Source organism: Perca flavescens, chromosome 1 (assembly GCF_004354835.1).
Source record: "Perca flavescens isolate YP-PL-M2 chromosome 1, PFLA_1.0, whole genome shotgun sequence".
In the NCBI taxonomy this organism is placed as follows: domain Eukaryota; kingdom Metazoa; phylum Chordata; class Actinopteri; order Perciformes; family Percidae; genus Perca; species Perca flavescens.
Genome location: NC_041331.1, coordinates 32,724,594 through 32,750,100, shown reverse-complemented (window position 1 = coordinate 32,750,100; position 25,507 = coordinate 32,724,594). Strand labels below are relative to the sequence as shown.

The 25,507-nt window shown below is 41.4% G+C and overlaps 1 protein-coding gene across 1 annotated transcript in view; it reads right to left on the bottom strand.

The window, feature by feature from the left end:
* Positions 1–63: 63 nt before the first annotated feature.
* The window catches only part of insyn1 (inhibitory synaptic factor 1), a 46,244-nt gene continuing 20,800 nt past the window's right edge, over positions 64–25,507 (bottom strand). Inside the window, exon 3 of the mRNA XM_028586253.1 lies at positions 64–932. Coding sequence (XP_028442054.1) covers positions 111–932 — 822 coding nt within the window. The 3' untranslated portion in view covers positions 64–110. The remainder of the gene's footprint in view (positions 933–25,507) is intronic.

Below are 25,507 nucleotides of genomic sequence, written 5' to 3'. Positions count from 1 at the left end.
TATATCATTTATTTATTTAGTAATTAATTAATTTGTGTATTAATCTATTAGCTATGTATTTAATATTAAATAATGCACAGTCCTCTTCATGAGATTTATGATAAACTTTCTCAGTGGTCCTTTGTTTTCTGTTTGGTTGGAATATAGGGCAGTACAGTTTGGGTGCTCTTGTCAGAGACAGTTTGTGTGCTGCTATTTCGTAACAGTTTTTTGCGGCAGCCGGGGTTCAAGAGACCTTTCCTGGGTAGTGTGTGAGCTCCCGTCGTCCCCTTCATTGGCGAGGAGACATAAGAAGGGTCCAGACAGTTATGGAGGAGTGAGTGCTCAGAGGAAGAACGTTTGGGGGTGACTGAGCTTGACAGGAGACCGGGTTCACTATCGCCATCTGGTGTAGCACAGCCACTCTTGTCCGCCTGTAATTCCTCTTGCTCTTCATCCTCCTCCTCGTCATCACAGCACAGCGCGTGGTACAGAATTTTGTCACTGAAGCGGACTCTTTCTCTTGTGCCGGAGGTACGAGAAGTCTTGTGGCTGTGCGTGGAGCTGCTGGCCTCCTCGCTGGATGAATCGGGAGTAATAATGCGAGGCCCGTTGGGGATGGGCAGCCCGCCGTTCATCTGTGAGTATACGGAGGCAGTGGATGGGGGCGGGGTGGGGGTCTGCGTCTGGGTGGGGATGGTCCCGCAGCCCAGCTCCGGTCGCAGATCTCCTGGTTGCTCCCCAGGTATTCGGGCGGCGGCGCCAGCAGCCTCCAGGTAGCTGCAGAACTCCCAGCTATCAGAAAGCACATCTGCATTGAGGAAGTCTAGCCTGAAGGCCTCTCCCAAACCTCGCTCGCTGCTGGACGTGCTGCTGGCTGTGGCCACCGTCCAGTCATCTAGCTCCAGGTCAAAGTCAAAGTCGGACGTTAGTTTATCGATCTGACCCACCACCTGCAACAGAAAAGGGAGAGCACGAGAGAGAAGTGATGAGATATTGTAGAGAAACACATTTTTAGGCCAGAAAGATGTTTCATTTAGATCGAGATATTCATCTATATATTTATTTTTTTAGTTCCACGGCTCTATAGTTGGCAATGTCAGTCTGTTGGTGCGGCAGTCCACCACTTTGGTCCACGCTGAAATATCTGAGCAAGTACTGGATGGATTGCCGTGACCTTTTGTACAGACATGTATTATTATCCAGGTCAAATTCACATCAACATTTGACAATGCGAAAATATTTTGAAATGGGTAAAGACTAAGCATCTGTATCTGAGAGCATCTGTAGTGGTTAGGCTAGCATCATTAGAACACAGAACATAGCACATGCACTTGGAATGATTTTTACATGACAGCACCATTAGCAGCACAGCATAATAAAGGGCTCTTTGTACCGCCACTGCATTACTTAAATGCTCCCTGTGAAGTTTAAGACCTCTAGTAGTGTGATGGAGCCCTTTTGTCAAATAGTGGCTGCCCGTTTCGGGACGCGATACACAGTCCTAAAAGTAGTGTCACACTATTCCACTGATCAACAGGTGGCGCTTACACCGCAAGATATGCAGCAGTGCTCCTGCAAACGCAGGAAAGAAGTAGGATTTAAGATACCTACAAAATGGCTTTGCAGATGTTTTATGAGGAAGGAAATGCACTCGACAAGTTTGTTAGACCTCAAGGATATAGACAATGTGTTTTGGTGAGTAACACTAAATGTAAGCATAACTTTTGTTTGTTTACAAGAAAACTCCACAGGGCCCTTTTAATGTTCACCGGGCTTCATTATTACTCATATTTTGGTATTTTCAGAAGCATTACAAATGCAAAATGCAAGAAACTGAACTAAAAGTGCTCACTGTGAATCTCACTTTAATATAAATCTCTGTGACAGCGTACCAAAGACTGCATTACAGGAAATGCCCAGATGATTTACATCCCAATGACTTACCCCCCACAGGCAGGTTTAACAAAAGCTAAGATTTATTCACAGCTGCTAATAGATCTGTGTTTACCTTTTACAGCTTGCTATTACATTGCCTTTCATCCATAAATCCTTAATTATTTGTTCATGGTTTTAAAATAGCTTTTATTTCCGCCGAGGCCTCCTGTAGACAGGTGTTGTAAATTAGCTGTATGCTACATCAAGACAGAATTAAATATCCTCTGGAATAGGGTTGTAGCACTGAAGGCGTGTCACGACTCAGAGAGGCTTCTTCAGCCCTGAGCGAGAGAGAGAAGAGCTAAAGGAGCCTTCCTAGGTGAGTGGTGAAAGCTCAGTCCAGTGGCTGACATTTTATATATATATTTTTTTTGCCTTGATGATGCACTACAGCTACCAGGATGAATGAGATGGACCTACACAGCTATAGCTTTATGGCACAAGCACTTAACCCAGTGCTGTTGATGCTTATACATTTAGGCATATTTTTATTCCAGTGCTATTGTAATGTCTATGTCAAACAATATAAAATACTCACATTTTCACCTGCATGGACATGTATCTTGTTAAAGCATTTAATTCAGTGTTGACTCAAAGTGAACCTCACTGCTTCTGTCATCAGCAGCAACAGCGGTGAGTGTTGGATGAATAGAAAGCACTTCAGCTGAAATCACACTGGTTTGCTGACAACACCTAAAATCCAAGCCCTTGTATACTTGACATTTTAGCACCTTCAATCAGCATGTTCTGCTCTCCACAACGATCTATTGTGAAATGAAAACACTCCGTGTTCATGCAGCTTGTAAATGATACATTTCCTCAAACCATTAAGCAATTTATCCCAGTGGTTTAGGAGAGAAAAAAGAGTGATTTTGAGGGAAAAAAAACAAAATGTTTGAAAAATCTGTTTAAACTGAACACCAAAGAACAATATTAACTATGCAAATTGTTAACAATATACCCAAGTAACATCAATAAATAGCCAAAGCTATAATTTTCTTTGTAACAAAATACTGTTGGAAAAACAAACCGAACTAAACTCCATTGTGAGATGATTGAGATGATTCGAGCATGTTGAAAATTCTTCTTCAGTCAAGTTCTCTTACATTTACAAAGTAAATTAAATGGCTACTGTTTGACAGTACTGTGCAATCACAGTCAGTCACCAAATGTGGGGGCGGGCCGACACGCAAACGCATAAACACTGGCGCACACGCCATCCACCAGCCACTACCTTCTGTTTACTGGTAGCTAGTTAACTCAGGCTAATGAATTAGCTAGGTGCGGTTTTTGGCAGCCAGCCTTCCAAAAGAAAGCACAGGAAACGGAGTCTCATTTCACTTGTCCGGAAGGCTCTGACACACTTTCCGCACTCCGTGTCCGCGAACGGCTGTAGGCTTGTACCGGTGTTGATGTTCTGTGCGTTGTCAGACACATGCAGACACTTTCCTGAAACCGCTTGCGGGACCGACACAAGTCCACAGCGGCCCACCTGCAGGTGGTCAGCTGTGTGTCTGCCTGGTGTACTCTCCTCTCGGACGACCGATTTAACTCGCTGGTCGTCATCAATATAGTTTCATGTGTCACGTAGCTCTCCACAAGCAGAAAAAAAGAGGAGCTTAAAACGCAACTTGCGATGTGATCTTGTGATCCGGGCGGGAAATGGGTGTGTCGCCATTCTGCCTTCTCACAGCGCGACACAGGTTCGTGGATCTGAGTGTTGCGCTTTCGGTTTCATATCACATATCGTTACAGCCCTAGTGCACATATGAGTTTGCAACATAATTGCAGCTGAATTGCATTGTTTGCTCTTTTCTGGCTCTTATGACTACACATGAGTACAGTTGTAGCAACAAAGTCACTCACTGTGTTTAGAATTAAAACCCTAATTCATTCTCTGTCCAACTTTAAAAAAGGAATTATGAGTCTCAGACTGTAAATGCAAACGCACTGATAATGTGCTAACCAAAAGCTCAGGTGATCTTCACTGCAAACAAGGCAACTGACATCCATGAACTTGCTGATCTTGTGCAAATATCTCAAGATGATGATTTGAATCTAACTAAATTTGCTCCCGAGTCCTCAAATCAAAAACAAAGAACTTTGGCTTACATTATTAGTAGCTGCAAAGTTACGAGAAAGAAACTGAATGATGACTAGAGGTTGTTTTTTTTTTCCACACTACTACATTTTCTACATCTCCTGAATATTTAAAAAATATATATATTTTCTGCTGTTAAGTCGCAGCACCTGCATTTATATCTGGATGCGTACGTCTACATGCATGGCGTTGGCCCATCTGTCAATGAGCTTCTCTGCAAATCTGCCAGTTGTGGCATCGTACACCTCATGAGCAACTGGACCGTGCTTTACTATTGGCAGACTGCCCAGAGGGAATTGGGCTGTATGAATCCTCTAATCCTTGAATTACTTGACGTGTTTGCTGTGTGATTTGCCGACGTTTTACTCATGGAGTTGTTAATGTGAGACGTTCATTTCTCAGGCCCAGAGGAGGCTAAAAACTTGCATGAGGGACTTAATCAGTTGAGTTAAGAAATCATCTGCCAAATGTACACTATTTCACAAGCTTAACTTTCATTAAATGTCGTTTAGATTTAGATTGAGAACCGTTTAAAACGCAAACACTAAACTGTGATATTTTTGAAAGAAAGGTAAAAGGAATTGTATGAATAAAGTTTCTGGTCGCCAGACATCACCCAAATGTTGCTGTAGTTTCTCTGCAGTGGATCGTGACCCTGCTTATTTTCCATTTTAAAATGCGTTCCCGAGTGTTAACGGTAAGCTGCGGCAGCTTCCGCTGCTGGTTAGCCTGACCCGTGCCTGCGGTATGTAGGCTAATTTAGCTTGATAAGTTTCCCAGCTCGAAGGGTTCCGCAGATTCTTTCTAGGTCACAATGCAGCACACACTCTATGCAGCAACAATGAACACTAGTCTCTGCTTTTTCTTCCACTCAGGGAACGTGTGATGAAGGAGCCATGGAGTGAATTGGAGGAGCAGATTTCTTTAGCACAAAGGATGAATGAACACATCAGGAACCAGTCATTAACAATGCACACACTGTGTTTAAAATAGAAAATGCGTCATGACAATCTGCAAGAGTCAAAAATTGAAGGCGTAATGAAGTAATTGTGACTTTACATTGAGACATTTTTTTACAGCGTAAGACCTGTATATCAAAGCTGTACAGTACTTCAGCGAAAAAGATACCAAATGTCTCTTTGAGATTATCCTACGGTAGATCCCAAAGTGCGACTATGAAGTGACAGGGCATTTAAGAGTAGAAAATGAACCAAACATTGCACTAGTAAACAGAATGAATCCAACACTCATTTCCGATGCAATAACCAGCTCATGTTTACTGCGCCAACACTTAATGATCCCTGTGCACACGAGTCTAATCAGCCAGAGTAATTGAAAACACCTGTGTGGGTGGACAACACAACTAATATCCTCTGACTGACTGACTGACAGGTGATAGGATAGCTTCTAAGAATGCCTGAAATGTACACATATTGGTTAAATACTAGTTAATAGTCAAAATGGCAAAGTCTTTTTTGTCTCCTTTGTTTTCTTTCCTTAAAATTCTGACTATAATAGGATGAATATGATAAACCTCTGGAGGTGGGCTGTGTATCCCCTGTGGACTTTATTGCGTTACCACTCTACAAAGTTTATGATGCAGCGATGGCACATCCTGGTGACTGAAAGGACTCCATTTGCAACACAGTTAAGCAGTAATGTATAGTATAAGTGTGGATATAAGTGCTGTGGATTTGAGTTTATCTTTAGTCTTTAATTTTCTCTCAATGCCTCCGCCGACAATTTAACTTACTTTCTTTACTGTAAATGGTGTCTAGTGGAAGCTACCAAAAACTAAGATGATGACTATAACACTATCTATGATTCTGTGAGTGAGTGACAAGCACACAAATTATAGCAATAAACCTTTTTTTTTTTTCCCCTTCAGAATATGGTCTACCCACTATAAAAGCGCAGTTTCCCAGCCAACACTAAGCACATCTGATCTTGTTTATGCAGTCCATACAGAGCAATAAGTGGTAATGTTACTTCTTTTTTCTTTATCACTCGACACTATGAGCCGGCAGCCCCGAGTCAACTGTGGTCACTGCGCCTGATCAACACCGAGTTCAGTCATTTCAGAGCCCTCAGAGGTGCTTTAAAAGAGAGGCTGCCTCTGCAGCATCAGGCGAGGGTTTATTACTGTACCTCAACACCTGTCTGAGATGATTGGGCCGGGTAATTGAGGGTCAGAGTAAAAGAGGGCACTTGAAGCCTTGTCTGTGACAGAAAGGTACAGTGATGGAAAAGACAGGCAAGGATAATCTTACACAGAGTGATGGTCAGTAATGTAAAAAATCTCAGAAGAGGCTCTGCTCAGGCGGAGTAGTGATTTGGGAAATAGATTCTATACTATCCACTATCATCACAAGAGTCCTCTCTGATATTCAGCTGCACCTGCTGTCATGATTTATTTATTGTGAGTGTGGTACCTGTTACTACTCCCCCCCCCTCTTCCCCTTTTCTCCCTCCAAGTGAGCGCCTGTCCTCTGTTGAAGCTAATTGAAAATGTACTGGAACAACTTACCACTACTAATGTTGCTGAAAAATACAGGCTGAGGTCATTATCAGCAAATGTGAAAATGTTGGCGTAAAAATTGCCTCTGATAAGGAGGGAAATATGTACCACATGTTCTAATCTCTCTGTTGATCTTTAAACAGATGTTTAACATGAATAGCTTGTTTTGAAGTGCATTGATGGCTTTATCTAATAAAATACTTTTGTTGGACAGATGGAGGTTGCCATCTTTTGCCAGTCTTATATACGTCAATTATGTAAAAGTGCATCTTTAATGTTTCTAATCATATGTTTTCCAAGTTTATGCCGCATTGCATATTCTAGTATTTATCCGCAAATGAAAACAACTCTGAAATATGGCATCTGTAGCAATGCAGTCTGTACATATGTAAAAAATGCATCAGGTGTGAGTTACCAAAATAAATGAGACAAAACACTCACTGGGTTCATTTGAAATGCACGCTGTACGAGTGAATTTTCTGTGGATTGCTTCATTACGCTGTGTTTAAGTGGCCTCTCTCCATCTGTTCCTGTGCCACCCGTTCGTCCAGGAGTCATTTTCAGAGTAGACTGAGAGAAGTTTGCAGTGCTTGTTTGTCAATTATGCAGCATCCAACGTCTAGCGTGGCTGGGTTTTTTTTATCTTTTCATGGGGAGATCTAAAATGTGTTCAGTGGAGCCATTCTAACACATCTAAATGTTATTTCTTTCTCAACATGTCACAATAGATTTCCAGCCTGCTCCTGTCTAGCACTTTAAGCGCCGGAAGCGGTTTATGCCAGTTAGGAAGTCTCAGCAATTATCAAAATAGCCTTGCTTGCTGGCTTTGTAAGTAAAACGTTCGCAGAAAATTGTTTTAATGCAGTTGGATCCTACAGTTTTGCAGTTTCTCCTTACTCCCAACCCCATGCTTACTTCCCCTCAATTTAATTCCCCTAAAGACGTGAAGAGGAGAACATCCCAGGCACTTGCATTGTGGTGATATGGTTTATCGTATCCCCCAGAAGCTAATTTATCATCCCAGACTTACTTTATTTACTGGATTCGCTAGAAAAAGTGTCCAGTGACTCGTAAACGTGTGCAATCTCATCCAGACATCTTATTCACCATTGGATGAAAAAGCACTTTGGGAGCATTTTGAATGTCTCGTTACGTACTTAATATTACCCAGCAGTATGTGAGCAACATGCAAAATGGTGCAATATCTGCACAGCGCTGTTGGCTTGGAAGCTTGGGCCACATTACATGAAAGCTCAGGGCAGTTTTGTGAAGTAGGAGGCGGGTGCTCTGACTGGCGCGCACAGACCAATGCACATGCCTGCTTGTAATCGCAACAAGGTCATGTATGAAGATTTAGTATTTTAAAGGTCCCATTACATTGGTACTCTTTGGATGCTTTTATATAGACATTAGTGGTCCCCTAATACTGTATCTGAAGTCTCTTTCCCGAAATTCAGCCTTGGTGCAGAATTACAGCCAATAGAGCTAGTCCCACAATGAGCTTTCCACAGTATGTGCCATTTCTGTGTCTGTAGCTATTGAGGAGGAGAGAGGGGGGGGGCAAGGTGGAGGGGGGATGTGGCCTTGACCAACTGCCACTTTTCTCGTTTGAAAGCCATGATGTCTTTCTCTCATGGGTGGGCCAAATTCTCTGGGCGGGCAAAGCAGAGAAAGGGGAGGTAACCTTGCTCCTTATGACCTCACGAGGAGGAGATTCCAGATCGGCCCATCTGAGCTTTCATTTTCTCAAAGGCAGAGCAGGATACCCAGGGCTCGGTTTACACGGGGGTAAGCTTCGCTTCAGAACTCGAACCTCCGATGGCGACATTTTGTTGCTACGAAGGTATCACCTCCTGTTTGCATTCCACTGACCGCCATTTTTTTTACGTCACTTGACTGCGAATAACTTTACATCTGTAGCGTTTAAAGACTCTATTTGTCCATTGTTTATTTATAAAGAAACACGACAATGTATAAAAGGCTCCATTACCTTGTACCTCACGTTATAGCTCCGTAGCAGACGTTTTTGTAAATAAGCTAACGATTGTGTCATAACCAAATGACTTACTGTCGCACAGTAGAGGAATTACCGTATAGTACAGGAGAAGCTCGCAGGCAGTTTCGACTTACATTAGCTGTTTAGGTTTAATTACTAATGTTAACTAGCATGTTAGTTAGCAATAATTAGCCTGTGCTGATGTTATCTCCTTACATATACCTACACTCTCCGTCTCTGTAAGATTGGAAATGATTGAGATTTGTCACAGCTACCAGAAGACTTACAACTTTCAGACAGGTTGCTCACGTCACATTTACGTCGTCTCTGTCAGTTGGAGGCTGCGCAGTAAAGCAAGAGATCACCGGAAAAGTGCTTCTAATAGCCTTCACTGGTCTCCGTCCAGAGCAACGGGGTCTATTGGTCCATTTTATATATGTCAATGGGTTTACACCTATCACCATTTCTAGCCACTGGGGGACAATAGGCAGGCTGGGGGAACTCATATTGATGTTAAAAAACCTCATAAAGGGACATTTTCATGCCATGGGACCTTTAACACATTTAGTTTAAAACAAAAATTGGACATACTGGGTGCATGGATGCACAGCAGCGTATTTAATTATGCCAGGAGTCATTTAAGAATTTTCTATAGACATTTTGATGCTTTCTGCCGTGAAAACCTAAATTAAATCCATTGTGACACCTGCAATTTTATACTGACCTTTAGTTTTTGTACTTAAAGGCAAACTACAAACTCAATTAGGTCCACACCATCATTTGATTTGATTTCATTCATCATTATAATTTTTTTTGTCTAGACTGTAACTTTAATATAGCTGCACAGTTTTGCAGCTGCACTTCAAAATCATATTTTTCAATATGTTTCTGCAGCAGTGTCACAAAGACAAATTCCTGGATGCTAATTGTACTCCTCAATTACATTGAGATTCTTACTGCAGTTGACTCCGCAGAGGTCCAGTGGGTCTGTGGGCGGGAGACATTACAGACAAGCCAGGGGGACCTGATTTAGGTCAGGCTATCTTGATTGGTGAGATGTGTTGCGTGGTGTTGGCACAGGGATGAAGTGTCCTTTGAAGTGTTCGCTGGAAGCATTTGGTGTAATTATCCTGTCATGAGAGGGGCTATAAGCCTGAGACTTCATTAGGCACATGCCCCCTGCTTTTTCATCTTTTCTCAAAAAACACTCATCTTTATGAAGGCCTTAAAGTGCTAAACAACGCTGTGATGAGCGTAGGGCCAATACCTCCTGACAACTCACTAATCAAAAGCATCATTACAAACTTCACCGCATAATGTGCCTCATTTATCCCTTTGGGGCTTTAGAAGAGGTGGGCTTCTGCAGTCCTTGAGTTCTGCAAAATCAACCACTTCCTTAGCCAAATTTAGGTCATTAGACTGGGCAGACGCATCCACCTGCTGTATGGCAAATTTTGGATGGTTTATACTATTATGCTGGAGAGGTTATGGGTTGTATAATCAGTGAGGGAGCAAGATGGGGACTCTGTCTTCCAGCAACAGGGAGGCAGCAGATGCAGCATGCGTTGGTGCTGGCAGAGCACACTGATCATTTATTGAGGTTCTCCTTCATTGCTTCTATCCGTGTTGAGAGGCCTAGAGCCGGTAATGACCAGCGAAAGACGGTAGTGCCACGCTGCGGGGGCTCCTCAGTCTGTCTGCTTCCCTGAGATAGCACTCGGATTAGGCCTGAAGTACTGTCAGGTTACGCTGGTCACATGCAAGGAAAAAAAAGGTGTGCATGTGAGCGCAGCCAGGCCACACTGACCCATGTTAATGACTTGAGTTTTCATTAACAACGTGGTGTCTTTTCCGTTGAAGGCCAGTGAAGCTCTAAAGTGATTAGTCTGTCAGAGTGCTGCAAATGGGTGCGTTTATGTGTGTGTGGTGGGTTGGAGGGTAAACGTAGTTGACCCATACTGGAAAAAGGGGAGAATCTCTCCAGCAGGAAAGAATACAACACTACAGGAACAGGCTCAGCCCAATCCAGTAGTAAATCCCTCACCCTGACACTTCACACTGCCAATTTGTCTACAGGCCAAACCAGTAAGCAGATAAGCAGCAAGTCTACCCTGAGAAAAAAAAAGATACATAGTACAGTTACATGGCTGTCCTGTTTTTGTACTAGTGACCAATAATACTCTGGTTGTTGTGTGGGGAATGTATAAAGAGTTTTAGTGTAGTTAAAGTTGATTTGTTACAATAAAAATGCCTCACATAATTCATACTATAGTAGTAATAGGCACTTAAAACAGCGGTAAACATGTTAGTAAATAAAAATATCACAGCATAATAAAAAAAATAAAAAATGTCTAGGCTGTCAAATTCTGTTTGCATCAGATGGTGCGTGTAGCCAGGAAACAATTAAAGTTGACTGAAAATTAAATTCATATCATTTTACAGACTTGAGTTATTATGGAATAATAGCTTTGAGGGTTTGAGTTATGTATTGACACTGACCTATGATAGCAGTAGCAGTAGTTCACAAATGTTAGAAACTAAAAGGAAAATAAGGTGCACTGGGTTTTTAATGTGGTGCACAACGGCTTTTACACATTTTGCTTAGAAAATGCCAACTTAAAAGTTCAACTTTTGGGCTTCATTGAGATCTTATATGGCGCAAATACTGGAAAATATTGGGTCTCCGGCACATGTAAGTAACACACAATATTTATCTACGTAATGTACGTCCTTATGTTAGTCTACTTTATATAAACAAGCATCCATTTGTGGTCACAACTTCTAACAGTCATACATTATTCAAAGACGGAACATAGAAAGATGAAGGATGGATGAAGGGACAGAGGGAGACAGCCAGGCAGCAGGCGAAAGACTGGCAGGAAAATAATCCTCTTCATCCAAACTTATTTTAACTTGCGCAGCTTTTTAGGATCTCATTGTCAGCTTTGTTTCACTTGAGTATCTATGAGGAACATATTCATATCTTTGAAAGCCTACAATAAAAATCTTTGCAACATCAGAGTTGATTTGCAGCTCATTCACATTCAGTCACTCAGTCACATTATCACTCGTATACAGTCACATACAGCTATCAATGCCTTTTATTATACGTGAGGAGGAAACTGCAAAGCCCCCATTCAGCAAAATATTTTGCAGTATCCACTCCCTTAAGACTACAAGAAGAAAAGTTCCATATATGGTTGTGTGAGAAATGATCCATGTCTTGTGTTGCCATGCAAAAGATATCACCTGCCAACATGGCATCATGACTTTGTGTAAACATACACGCCACTTTCCTAAAGCCAAATGGCGTGTTATCTGTACGCATTTTGCTGTGCCGTGCTATCGCGAGAACAAGGTCACAAAAACAGTTGGGTTTAGGAAAAGAACATTGGGAAAGGCTTTAATAACACGAAATAACGACAAAAACCCGAACTCGACGGTGACCAACGTCACGCTTAGGAAAACAATAAACGGTTGGGTTTAGGAAAGAAACATTGGGGAAGGCTTAAAAAAAAAAAAAAAAAAAACCTTGGTGAAAGCCCTGTGTTTTCGACGGTGACCAACGTCACGCTTAGGAAAACAATAAACGGTTGGGTTTAGGAAAGAAACATTGGGGAAGGCTTAAAAAAAAAAAAAAAAAACCTTGGTGAAAGCCCTGTGTTTTACCTATCCACCACCCTAACCAACCAACCTCCTTTCATACTACTCGCTAAAAATTCACACGTAATGTAGGTCAATGGAGGCCTAACGGCGTTGATAAACACGCTAAAAAGCAATTAAGTGTCTTGATAACACGCCAAAACGGCATATGAATTGCCGTGCCATACATACGCCACTTTATGAGATCAGTCTGCACCTGCTCTCTTTTTGTAATTAAAAATCTTTCTTTCCAAATTCCTGTTATGGCTCCTATCAATGTCTGTCTTCTCGGGCTGTGGACAGATGATATTTCCTAATGACAGTTTCCATGCGGCAGCAATAGGTGTTATATCACAATTCCAGGCATGTAAATGGATTTACACTCCCCCCGAAAATCTTGAATAACACACCAAGGTGCAAAAAAATTAAAATAAAAACTACCCCGAAGGCTTACTTTTTTTTTTTTTTTTTTTTTTTTTTTATCAGAGCAGAACATTTTTTACTATTTTCCCTACAAGATTTTGCTGTTAGATCTGTCAACTCTGTTGGTAGGGGAGAAGAAAACATGTGAATATACAGTCTGTTGCCGGAGGATCAGATGTGTGAATGTGTAAAACTGGACAACTCTGTCATACAGCTTAGGGTTAATCACACAGGTATCATCCATGACTGTTGCCAGACTGTTTTCAGTAGTTGACATTACTGTCACTTATGTCAACAAGTGACCGTTACAGGAACACTTAGACACACCAGTTCTAGGGAAGTCCATGAAGGGGTTGTTTTGTTGCTCTGTTTATAACATTACAGATGGTTTCTTTAGTGACATGATTTGTGTCGAGTTCAGTGCATACTGGCACTGTTTGTCTTAAGCGAGCAGCAACCAACGTTGCTAGATAGTGCAGCTGAAATGTATTAGCTGCTAGGAAACTGACTTAAATTAATTAAAAACCTTCAAGTCAGTAAATAGAAAGTCAAATTATAAAATCAATTTAGGTTTTCAGTAGGCATTACCAGAATTGGGTATTGTGCAAGGTCATACCTTTTGTCCAATACACTACCGGTCAAAAGTTTGGGGTCACTTAGAAATTTCCATTCCACTCTATTATAGACAGAATACCAGCTCAGATCAGTTGCATTGTTTTTTTTTAACCAGGGCAGCGGTTTTCAGATTACATTATGTGTTTACATAATTGCAAAAGGGTTCTCCAATGTTTTCTCAGTTAGCCTTTTAAAATGATATCAGATTAGTTAACAGAATGGGCCTTTGGAACATTGGATGCATGGTTGCTGATAATGGGCAATGTAGATATTGCATTAAAGATCAGCCACTTCTTTCTACAACAGTTGAGAACCCTTTTGCAATTATGTAAGCACATAATGTAATCTGAAAGCTGCTGCCCTGTTTAAAAAAAAAAAAAAAAAAAAAAAAAGCAACTGATCTCAGCTGGTATTCTGTCTGTAATGGAGTGGAATGGAAATTTGACCCCAAACTTTTTACCGGTAGTGTGTGTTTTAGCAATAGCACCATTTAAAAATGTCTCATTGCCTATTGTAAGGTCTGGCAAAGACATCATGGTTAAAGTTGTAAGACTTTGCCCTGGTTAATTTGGTGACCCATGGTTACCATGGTAACAGGACGTGCAACTAAATACTACAGTAAGCACTCTTTGAATTACATTTTTTTTTTATTTAATAGTAGAAACCGAAGGCTACAGATCTGACGCAGAATAAGGAGAGTAAACTGCAAGGCCGAGATTACACACATGCATCGTTTCCTGTAAATCCCTCGGTGTGAAGGCAATTTGAGTGCAGCTTGTGAAAACCTGCTATATACTTACATGTAGAGAGGTACAGTAAATGTAAATACATCTAATGGCTATTGCAGAAACAAATCTTACCCTAAATAGTAGTATAAACTGGTGAAAAAATGGACTTTCCCAAAATGTAGGAAATGGAGATGTAAGATGTTATCTAAAAGTCATGTAACAACTAACTGTCAACTAACTTCCCCAAACTCCTTTCAAAGCATTTTTGTGGAAGTCTACCCGCTTCACACGACTACCTCTACCTTTTCTATCAATAGAAGACAATCATTACTTCCATAATCTCAAAAGGTCACTTGTATGGAAAACAGAGATTGCTTTTAAGCATTTGAACAAACAATGCTGTTGGTTCCCTGGTGAGGACAGTCTCGGCATTATGTACCAAAGTATATACATATGTACACATGTAGCGTGCAGTGAATGAGTGCATAGAATGTATTAATAATTTGGAGACGGCAGATGCCATATACATGCCATGACATGTTACCCAAACTATTCAACGTACAGGCCACTTCTGCAGCTCTGCTCCATATGCAATAATGTATTAGGTTGTTATAAATAATGAAAGCATGTCCCTCCTTTCAGTCGAACGTCAGCCATTAATCTGCTGTGCCTGGCTGTAACTTTCTTTACAACTGCACTGGTTCACTGTGTAGAAGCTGAACCTTTTCACATGCAGATCTCATATATCCTGATGAAGTAAGACATATCCATCAACAACATGCCAACAACCGAGAGAATAAATCCTGCACTAAAATGTAAATTCACTGTTGCTGCCTATACCAGGCAGGAAAGCTAACGTGCTCTGGGCTCAGTAGCTTGTTTTGTTGTTGCTCTGTGTATTAGCATGCTTAAAGTTGATGATGCTAATTAACTGGCACCTAGGAATATATATGTGATTATTGATTAATAATCAATATTAATTTCTAATCAACGCACCTGCCACAAGTGATTCATTTTCAGCTGCTTGTGAATTTTCATGGGTACCCTACAACACTGTGCTGTTACAGACTCACATCCACAATTACTTACACGTTTAAACCCAGCCTGTTGAAAGTGAGTCACAATAAACAAGTGCCATAATACTCCCAAAATGTCCACTCACTAATTTGGCTGTTTTTCCTGACACATGTATTATTAATTACATCGAAACATGTAACAGACATGATAACCAAGTAACCAACAACAATGACTCTAACGCATATAATGTAACAGATGGCAGAGCACCAATCTACACGTATTAGGTTTTGAACAAACCTAATACGTGTAGATCGGTTTGAGCTAAAATAGTTTGATCAAAGGTCTAAAACAACAGATTTTTTTCAGCATCAACTGAAGTGCACAATTTTGTCAGCCTTTCAGCACTTTTACCTTTTTTCATCTGGTTAAAATGTGGTGGGGTTGGTTTTCATTGCTGCTTATTGTTGTCGGGCCACACCTTTTCGATGAAATGTCCGGGCTGTGAGAGCAGCATCTAACCCTACTATTAATACAGGGCATGCAATCAATATGCCACTGGCATTTCTAGGTTCCCTTGGCCTGCAGCGCTTATCTTAATGGGAGTGTTCTCCCATTTTCTTTTATTCTGTGAACCTATATATCAATACTAAATATAACCGGATCTATCTTGCTGAAATGAAAGCATTGAGGCTCTGAGAAAAAAAACAAAAAACATTTATGCAATTTATTTTTATTTGAACTTTTTTTTTTTTGCTGCTTATTGTAGCGGTGGTACGCCTCAGGAATGTGAGCTATGCAATTTCTGCTCAATCTTCTTTGTTTTTTTGCTTTGAACTTCCAGACAATGTTTCTCCCGGCATTTGCAACATTATTCGTCATGAACCATGACCATGTCATGTCAGGAGAGGATAATGCCCTGTGTGTTAAGCACTTGATATACAGGTAGAAACAGATTTATATGGACAGATATTTCCAGTCCCCCACAATCTTGAAATGATACACGCTTAGTTCCATGGTGCATCATCCTGCTGAAAGACTGTGGCCATGAAGAGATGCAACTGGCCAGCAGCAAGGTTGCATAATACATTGTGGCTTCGAAAAAATCATCAGCTGTCAGTGAGGCAACTAATACAGTTTGTACCAAGAAAAACATTTCTTGCCAGCACATCATTTTCATCTTTTACTGATGGTGACTGACCGGTTATCTCGATGTCACAGAAAACCCTGAGATTGCATCATTCCCCTATTTAATGATGTGGTGATCACACATCTAAAGAGGCCTATTCTCTGTTAGGTAACAGGAGTGGTACATGGTGTGATTTAAGACATAGGTCATCCGCACTTCCAAGGTTTGATGGTCAATGTTTATTCTTCGATGCCTCTTTTCACATCATTGTTGCACTAAGCCCTTACTTTGTGGCCTCTCTGTTAGCTTGAACAGGTCTCCTCTAACCTCATCAACAAAACATTTCCGCCCTCAGGCCCGAACTGTGACTCACTGTCTGGAGGAATGAGCTGTTTAAAATGAGCAGTCTATCTAACCTTACGTTAACGGATAGGCTGTAATAGGGTCCCATTTACAGTAGTCTACATCCTTGACGTTCCACTTCCTTTATCCTTATCCTTTACCTTGGGCTTCCTTTTGTGTTGGCATTTTAAACTCCAGCTAGATAGACTATCTGTCGAATCTGAGTTTTCTGTTGCACGACTAAAACAACTTTTGAACGTACACATGTTCCCAGTGTTGGGGAGTAACGGAATACATGTAACAAATTATGAGTAACTGTATTCCGTTACAGTCACAATTTAAATTTAGAATACAGTTACATTGTTAAAATCAATGGATTACATGACGATACTTCTCTGTTTCACGAGTTTATTCACTCTGAATAAATTAAGGCAACTTAATGCATTTTCCAGAAGACCCGATATGAAATAGAAAAAAATAGCTATTTTCGTGATCAGTCACAATGGAGTCGGAACCGGCACGACAGAGCCAGGGCAGCAAGAAGTTTCTATCTTGGAAATTCAAACAGCATTTCACATTAAAGAACGAACAGGGAGAATGAAATACAGCTAACTGTGCCGTGCAGCCTCTGCTTGCCAGCAACCAACCTCCTTTCAGCTCCAAATTACTCCACTTCCAACCTGAAGAAGCATCTTAAAGTAAGTTATTTTTTTAATTAGCCAAGGGTAGTCGTCTGCTGTAGTTTTACTGGTCACCTTGCTATTTTAACATTGACGTGCGACTTTACATTCTCCTAGGTGCTGATTTACTAGCTCCAGAGCCGTTTAAAGACTATAGCCCCGTTTGACATGCTTACTAACGTTAGCTAAAATTAGCTTGTGGTAGCTTAGACCGCGGTTAGATTTTTGTAGTATGCAGTTCGGGACTACCAATGCAATAATCTATCTGCTTGTTCAGGTACACATTCAGCTAGTTGGAATAAAAAGAAGACACCATTATAGGCCTGTTTAGTAAGCTGGATGTGATAGCCGCATTCCTACACTTATAAAACCCAATTCAATGTGGAAGTAATCTTGAAGTAATCCAAGTATTCAGAATACGTTACTCAGATTGAGTAACGTAAAGGAATACGTTACAAATTACATTTGTGGGCATGTATTCTGTAACGAAATACGTTTTGAAAGTATCCTTCCCAACACTGCATGTTCCACCAAAACAAGTTACAGCGGCACCGCGGCTTTTCTCCAGTGCTTAGCATCGCTCAAGACGATTGTGATTGGTTTAAAGAAATGCCCCCACCCCCCAAAAAAAACAAAAAAAAACTTTTCCTCCCATCCCTGAATGCTATGTGGAGAAGCCAGACCCTCCTCCAGCGCGCTTTGGAGGAGGGTATGGCAAAGCGAGACTACATTTACAGTGATGCATTATAGCAAGGAATTATTGACCAATTCCAAAAATAAAAACAAAAACTGATATTGCCTCATGAAGTCACTTCTTTCAGTAAATATAAACATCCACAGAAAATGTGTGATCCCTAAAGAAATTTAAATTGAATTTAATCCTATGATTTTAGACATGTATACAATCCTGAGTCTGTTTCTCTTGAGCTACAGATGGGAGAGCAAGAGATTAAAAAAACCTGTAGCTGCTCTATTAAAAAATAATTGGAGATTGAATTTGTGTACTCATAAAATGTTTGTTTGAGCTTTTACACTCAAATGAGCTTTATCTGGTGTGGTGCTAGCAGTTACGAACCAGAAAATGTGACCATATCTCCGTGAAATCACTCTGGCTTCTGTTACAGTGTTCACAATGTCGTACTTGCACTCACTCAGTGGAGCGGATCAAGGATCGCTCTCTTGATGACATAAAGAGAGTCTTGACTTCTATATTTTTCTAACAATAGCATTGTTCATGTGCCACATTAAGGCAAGAGTCTGCACTTAAAACTGATCCATTGACAGTCTCCCCTGCCCAGTTAGTGTCCGTTCAGCACACCACCCCACACTAAACTCCTATATCAGCCTACCCAAGTCTCATGTTTTACCTGGAAGACCCACGTTTTAATGCATTTGTTTACATCATCATTTACTTCCACACAGATAAATTAAAGGTGAGTCTCCTGGTCATAGCGCAGTTATCAAATCCTAATGCTCCTCTGAGCAATTCCCTTGCGGGCTGCTGACAGTGCTGTCAGTGGAACACTCAGTCACACTGGCCGGCAGTAGAGGAGGTAGTACAAGCATCTGGCTCAAAAGTAGTTTAGCTGACTTCATTGACAGTCAGCACCGCAGCTGAGAGTCAACAGACACAGGGCCCTGCCTCGCGCTGTCCGGCTTCGCTGTCCGGCTTTGCCATCAACCTTCTTCCAACCTACTTCCATTGGTTATTTTGAGACCAGACTCGGTTTGTAAAGTTTACAGCACTGCCGTGCTGTTGCTTCTGCCTTGCTCTGTATACGATGATGCAGCAAAAAGGTCTCTCAAGGTCTTCTCGGCTCATGGACTTTTAGGAAGCATACATATTCATTTAAGGTCGCTCTACCAAGTGAAGGTGAAAACATTGAAGGTGATAGAAGCATAGGAAAAGAGAGATTATTTCTTATATGTGGTCATTTGGTAACAGAAAATAATTTATATCAAATCAGACACGTATTGTTTTTGATACATTTTCTTCATCCTCTGGGATTGTTAGACAGAATCAGGGTGATAAACGCTCACATCCTTACATTCAAATTAAAGGGGCTTTTGACAATAATTTGTATACACTAATCCTATTACAGCCAGTAGTCTGTAACATACTTTAGGATGCATTTAAGTTAACTGTTGCGCAGGTTGCTTAATTATTAGCTCTTCATTTATTACAAACATCTCACCGAGTGGCAGTTATTTCTATCTGCAGAGCTAACCCCATTTGTGAGGGGTCATGACACCTACACATACTGTTATGGGAAGTGGAAGCAAAGATCTTAAGTGATGGCGGCATGCTTCCCTCCTTCACCCCCACTGTGCTGAAGTAGGTCACAGATATTGGCATGAATCGCTCTCCTACTTGCTTTTCTCAAAAAAAATTTCCATCAATGGTTCTGCCATTTCTATCTGTGACAATCTATTGGGCGGTCGCCTCAGAGAGTGACAAAACCTGTCACAGTGCGTCACTTTCACTCTTTCCCTGGCAAGCGGCGGGACATCTTTGAGTCTGCAGCACCTTTATCAGATATGGCAGTTCCTAAAGCTCTACCTATAACAGTTGGAGGAGAGGAGCCGGCGACTTTACAGAGACCTATTTGCAAACAAAATCACTGGGAGACGTTTCCCACAAGGCACCATCTGGCTGCCACACATACCTGACTCCGTCATTCCCTTATCATCACTGGCTTCTCTATTTATAGACTGCTCTCCTGTCCACCCACCCACACATTGCATCTTGTAAAACAGCAGCCAACATGTAGCAAACTGAAGAATATCCTTCAGGCATTCAATCATCAGTGTGACAGATGTCAACACATTTCTCAGTAATGTGTGGATAACATCTTCCTAACGTTGTCTGCCGTCGCTAACAATAGAAATGAACAATCAGTCGGCTGCTTGCCAGACATGGTGGAGATAGTGAGGCCGGCAATGACCTTCTTTATCATCTGAACTATTTGCCTATTTTTAGCTTGGCTGTGTTAGAGTAAGTATTAAGGTGAGCTACTGTATTATATAGAATAAAGCACCTAAGCTTGAGGTTAAAAACTTACTGCAGTGACGGAGCAGATGGTGAGGGTACTGGGCGTGATCTAATCTTTGTGTTGCAGGTTGATACAAGAATAATTTGGGATGATGTGATATGTCAGCCATCAACCACCAGTGGGCTGTCAGACGAACCAATGAAGCAATAAGTGTGTCCTCTCTGAGGGGAGTAGGTTGAATTCTGATCATTGGTATTATGTTATTGAACAAGCATTCCCCAGCGAGGGAAATTATATTGAGAGCCCTAACACAGAACGTGCACTTGCAAGCTAGTCAGGCATTTGCTGCATTTTGATAAGGTCCACAGTGACTATATTTTGAATGATATAAGAACCCTCACAGCAATGTACTACTTTGATTGCTAAAATGTCACATTTAATTAAACTTAAGCAAGCAAGGACTGGAAAATACTGCCTCACTAATAGATGGTCTCTCTGACTTCAAACAGAAATTCTGCTGTATTAATTTACCTGTGTAACATATCCTCTGTCCATTCATTTTCAATCCAAGGTTTTATCCTCACGCAGCAAGAATATACTTTATCAAAATTCCAAAATAAAATTCAGCCTTTGGATGCGAAATTAGTCATCAAAATCCAGATGTGTTGGCACGGCTCCCCATTAAGAAGCTGCATCAGCCCTCTCTCTTTCTCCCTCTTTTTTTGGATGGATTTCATCAGCCGTCTCGTAACGGGAACAATTAGTCAATGTGCATGGATCAGCTCCTTTAATTAGATATTGAAATATTACTCATAAGCTCAAACACATATTGATTACTTGCCTGGAATATGCAGAGAATACATAGCCTATATGTTCCACTCAGAGCAATACCACAGCATATTTTCCTCCCAACAATTCGGCTGATTTGTGTGTGTGTGTGTGTGTGTGTGTGTGTGTGTGTGTGTGTGTGTGTGTGTGTGTGTGTGTGTGTGTGTCTTGATAATTATAGGTTGCAGAGTTGGCAGGGAAACATGGTGGTGTGTGGAGAAGCGCTACCTCACTCACACAAGCCCTTCCGGCAAGATGAGCCTGGTAAACAGATCTCACCAAAGTGAGAGAGAAAAATCTCTTTAACTAGGGCAGTATTTTAGTGCACTATTAATATTTTCTACTACACACTGGACTCACTTCTGATAGTTCTTGTCCACACTGAAGGGGTTGTGTTTGTCCAGACGAAGGCATGCCACCAGATAACGGTCTCCTTTTTCAGTATGCGTAATCACTAAAAGTGAAAGGGAAGTCCATGGTGTCCAACCAGAAATATAGATTAGATTTCCTCCTGTCTGTTGCATTCTGCTCTGCTGTCTTGTTAAAAAACACATAACACAGTGGGGGTCTCTACCTGCGTTCTCCAGACACATTAAAAGGGCCAATTACCACAGACAAATAAGCAATGTACAGTGTAGGTGAAGGACAGGGAGAGGCAATTTTCCATCCTTTTCTCCTCTCACTTCATCTCTTGCTTTCACACTTTAAATTGCCAGTCCATAAACAGTGGGCCTATTGTACTGTGTTGTTGACACAAATTGGAAGGAGTGAAGAATGGAGATGTATTGTTCCACGTAAAGCATATTCATTTTTTCAATAAAGTTGGCATTTGTAGGTAAGAGAAAGTGTGAAGTCAGGCGCAGCATATAATTAGCAGGTGGAGGTATAGTACGGACGCGTCGTCGAGCCATCTGTGGGGAACATTTGTGAGGATCTGTGCGACTGAGCTTCCCTCGCTTCTTTCTCTTCACTTGCATTTCTCCATGACCCTCTCCACTGTTTGCTCAGCCTGCCAACAAATCGCCCCCTCCAAACCTACTGTAGTGCCTGTTTGCGAGTCTGCATGATGCAATACCCGGTGTTGGCCAAGCCGCCTTCTGACGCAAGCTCCTCGCTTTTTCACACACCGTTTTACAAGGTTCCTGGAAACATTTGAAAAAGGGGCCGCATTAATAATTCATGCATTCTGTGTCCATGCGTAAATGCAGCTCAGACCTACAAGTGCAAGTCCTTAACTGGCCACTGTTTTGACACCTTTCAGGGTCTCTTTCCCCCCCCCCTCTCTTTGGCAGCCGAGCTTTGATTGATAACAACAAAAGGGGTGGTGAAATCTGAGGGCTGGATAGAGAGATAACTGACTGGCTGAGAATGACTCAGTCTGTAGCAGAGAGTCAGTCTGCTACAGCCTGGAGGAAGAGAGCGAGGTAGGAGTGCAACAGCGCAAGGGAGCGGGGAAAGGGAGAAGGTATCACGGGGTAAATGAGGCCTTGCAGTCTGGTGGTGCACATAGCTTCATCCTCCTGGGCTCATGTTTGGGAGGCAAACATGACTGGGCTAATGTTGCTTTATTTTGAGAAGAGAAACCTCACCGACAGTCGTTACTATCAGTTACTGTATGTGACCAAACACACAGTGGGGCCTCGCCAGTAGCATTCTATCTAATCAATCCACTGTGGGAGGACAGAAAATACGAACAAACAACGTGCGTTCATGCAAGAACACACACCCACAGTAGGCACTCACAAAACTACAGTATATGCACACACACACTCCCGTCCACGCAGTCAATCTCATATCTTCTGGCAGATACTCATACACCCACACAAACACATGCATCAATCACTCTTTTTTTTTTTTTTTTTTTTTTCCCCCTCTCAAATAAAAACGCAATGTCATAGACACGCAACAGATACATGTACAGCACACGCCAAATCAGTCTGACTGCCAGGTTGGCTCATAGTACTTTTGATCTTGATGGTAAACAGTGCCTTGTACCTCTAACCTCAGGGGGAGAGAGTTTTATGTATAGGCCAACAATAACCCTTAAAAATGTGTACTGCAGCTCTGACCGCATCTCTGACATCATCAGGCATATTCCTCCTTACGTGACCTTGGCTTTTATGCAGCGACTCTACACGGATGCAGAAAACAAGTAACGTGATCAGGTCAGTCATGGCAGAGGAAAATGCCCCCACCACCACCACCACCACCACCACCCACCCTCTGTAGCCATCATTTACGCTTCACATTTTTGTCACAAGGTGATGGCAACCAATGATGTCAGAGAGGCGGCGGATGCAGTGTGGACACTGGCGTCGGGGGGCTTGGCGTGCGCTCCCTCTTTAAATAGCCCCAGATCTAATCTGCAGACAGCAGCAGAGTTCTGACAGATCCTGCTTCGGTGCCTCCTCCCACTTGGTGACACATTCTTTATTTATTTTTCCTCTCCTCTGCGCTGGTATTCACTCCATGGAGCACTGGCCCCTCAAGCTATTGTCAGTTCCGTTCTCCTTCCATGTCTGAAACATCAAATGGATTTACAGGGTTTACCGTCAACCCCTCCCTTTTTTTCTGGACTTATGAATGTGACACAGGCTTCTATTTCCACTCTTATTTCTACACTATCCAAGCCTTTATAAAGACTTGGCCATTCTTCTTAGTATGAGACACTGTTGTTGCGGCACTGCCTTTACTTTGTTTAAGCATGACTTCCTCATGACATCATCATGTCTTGACCTGTGTTCTAAGCTCAATATAGTGAGATGGTTACAGCAGTTTCAAAGTGTTCCATTAAGCCTGAGAGGAAGATGGAGAGCACGCTGTAGCATGACACCAAGAAAAACTACAGAACGAAATGCCCTAAAACAACATATGTTTAGGCTTCAATTGACAAAGCCCTCAAGTATTTGTTGTAATTGTGACCCTTCAGCGTCCACAGTAGGATGAGGTCGGGGGTAAATGAATGGGTCAACAATACATTGGACTTTTATTTTCTCTTTATTTTGGGTAACAAACAGCACTCTCCCGTGGAGAGTGCTGTTTGTTTCCCAAAATAAAGACAGTCAACATGGCTTTCTTTTAAACACTAGTGTTCCGTAACCTTAAAAAAGATTTTTTTCGAAACAGATTTGGAAGGCACTGACAAAGTCAGATCAGGAAACACTTAAATGTCTTTCCGGAGGGAGGTGATTTTGCTGTTCAAATTGATCCCTTAAGGTCCAAGTTCTAAAAACAGCAGTTGGCATGGTCGCCTGATATGACCAGTGCAAATTACTAAACTGAGGTGGTAAAATGGATCAATCACAGGCTTGATCATTTATTTGTTTTTAAACATAGAAGAGGGAAGCAATGACAAATTATACCTTATACACCTGTTCTTATCTATTACCTCTGAGAAACGTACTGAATATGCAGCTCCTCAAAGCTAGGTCTACTCTTTGCCTAGAAAATTATACCAATACAGCTCCAATATGAAGATCATACATGCTTACCAAACCTTATCATCCCTTCAGCTAAGATTACAAAGCTATTATGTCTGAACAATGAGTTGTTTGCCTCACATATTCAGTCTTATGAACTGTGTTTAGTCATCATCAGCTTTAGTAATAGTTCTCCAGAGATGCATTTAATCACCATTGGCTCCATAAAGCTGAACCTAAGTCTTTTAATGAAGAAATAAGTCATATATATATGATGTAATTCATGGAAAGAGGTTGATAATGATAATTCTGATATTAATTCACAAAGATGACAGAGATCCATTGGGGAAGTCCCTTTTGATGCAGTTATTTTATTCTGTAGATGCTGGCTCCAAAACAAATGAGATGGCATTGAAGACAATAAGAAAACCCCAACTTGCTCAACCCACCTGCAGCCCGCATTTGGATTTTCTGGTACCAACAACAGAGGCGATCGGGATAAACCAGACTTGAGGCTTCATAACATCCCTTTTGAAAACTATGAGTTAGGGATGGGCCATGATTTTTGAATCTTCAAATAGTCATTTAAATTCTAAAAATATTGCAAATGTCGTCGTCTTAAAGTGAATATGGAATATATTATTTTTGCTTGAAATGCCCATTCCATGCATGTCGAGTTTTCACTGTCCATTAAAAAGTGTAGACATCCATTATTAATTCCTGTGAAGTTTCATCTTGTGACTTTTGTGTTGCACAAGTAACCACTGCGCCAAAAGACTTTAAAGCCATGGAATAATCCCAAGGCATAACATGTTGGCTTGCATAGCCATTTCACTGTAAATGCCATGCATACCATCCCTCTCCACACCATGCTGACAAGCCTGGAAATTAGCTAATATGTAATGCGGCGCCATATCTGTGCTCTGCTTTCAGTATTCTAGTAGAGGCAGCAGCTGTGTGGACTTTGCTGGGATGAAAAAGATGGAAACAAGGAATATAGTTTTACTTTATGCAATTGTGTGATGACATGGTGAAATCCATTTCTATGAGATATTCTCTCGACCCTCCTCGCTCCATGCTCAATTAATTTGATACAAGCTAGAAGCATAAATCCTAGATGATAATGCTGTGTTCAGGACAACAGCAATGAATATTTTCATCT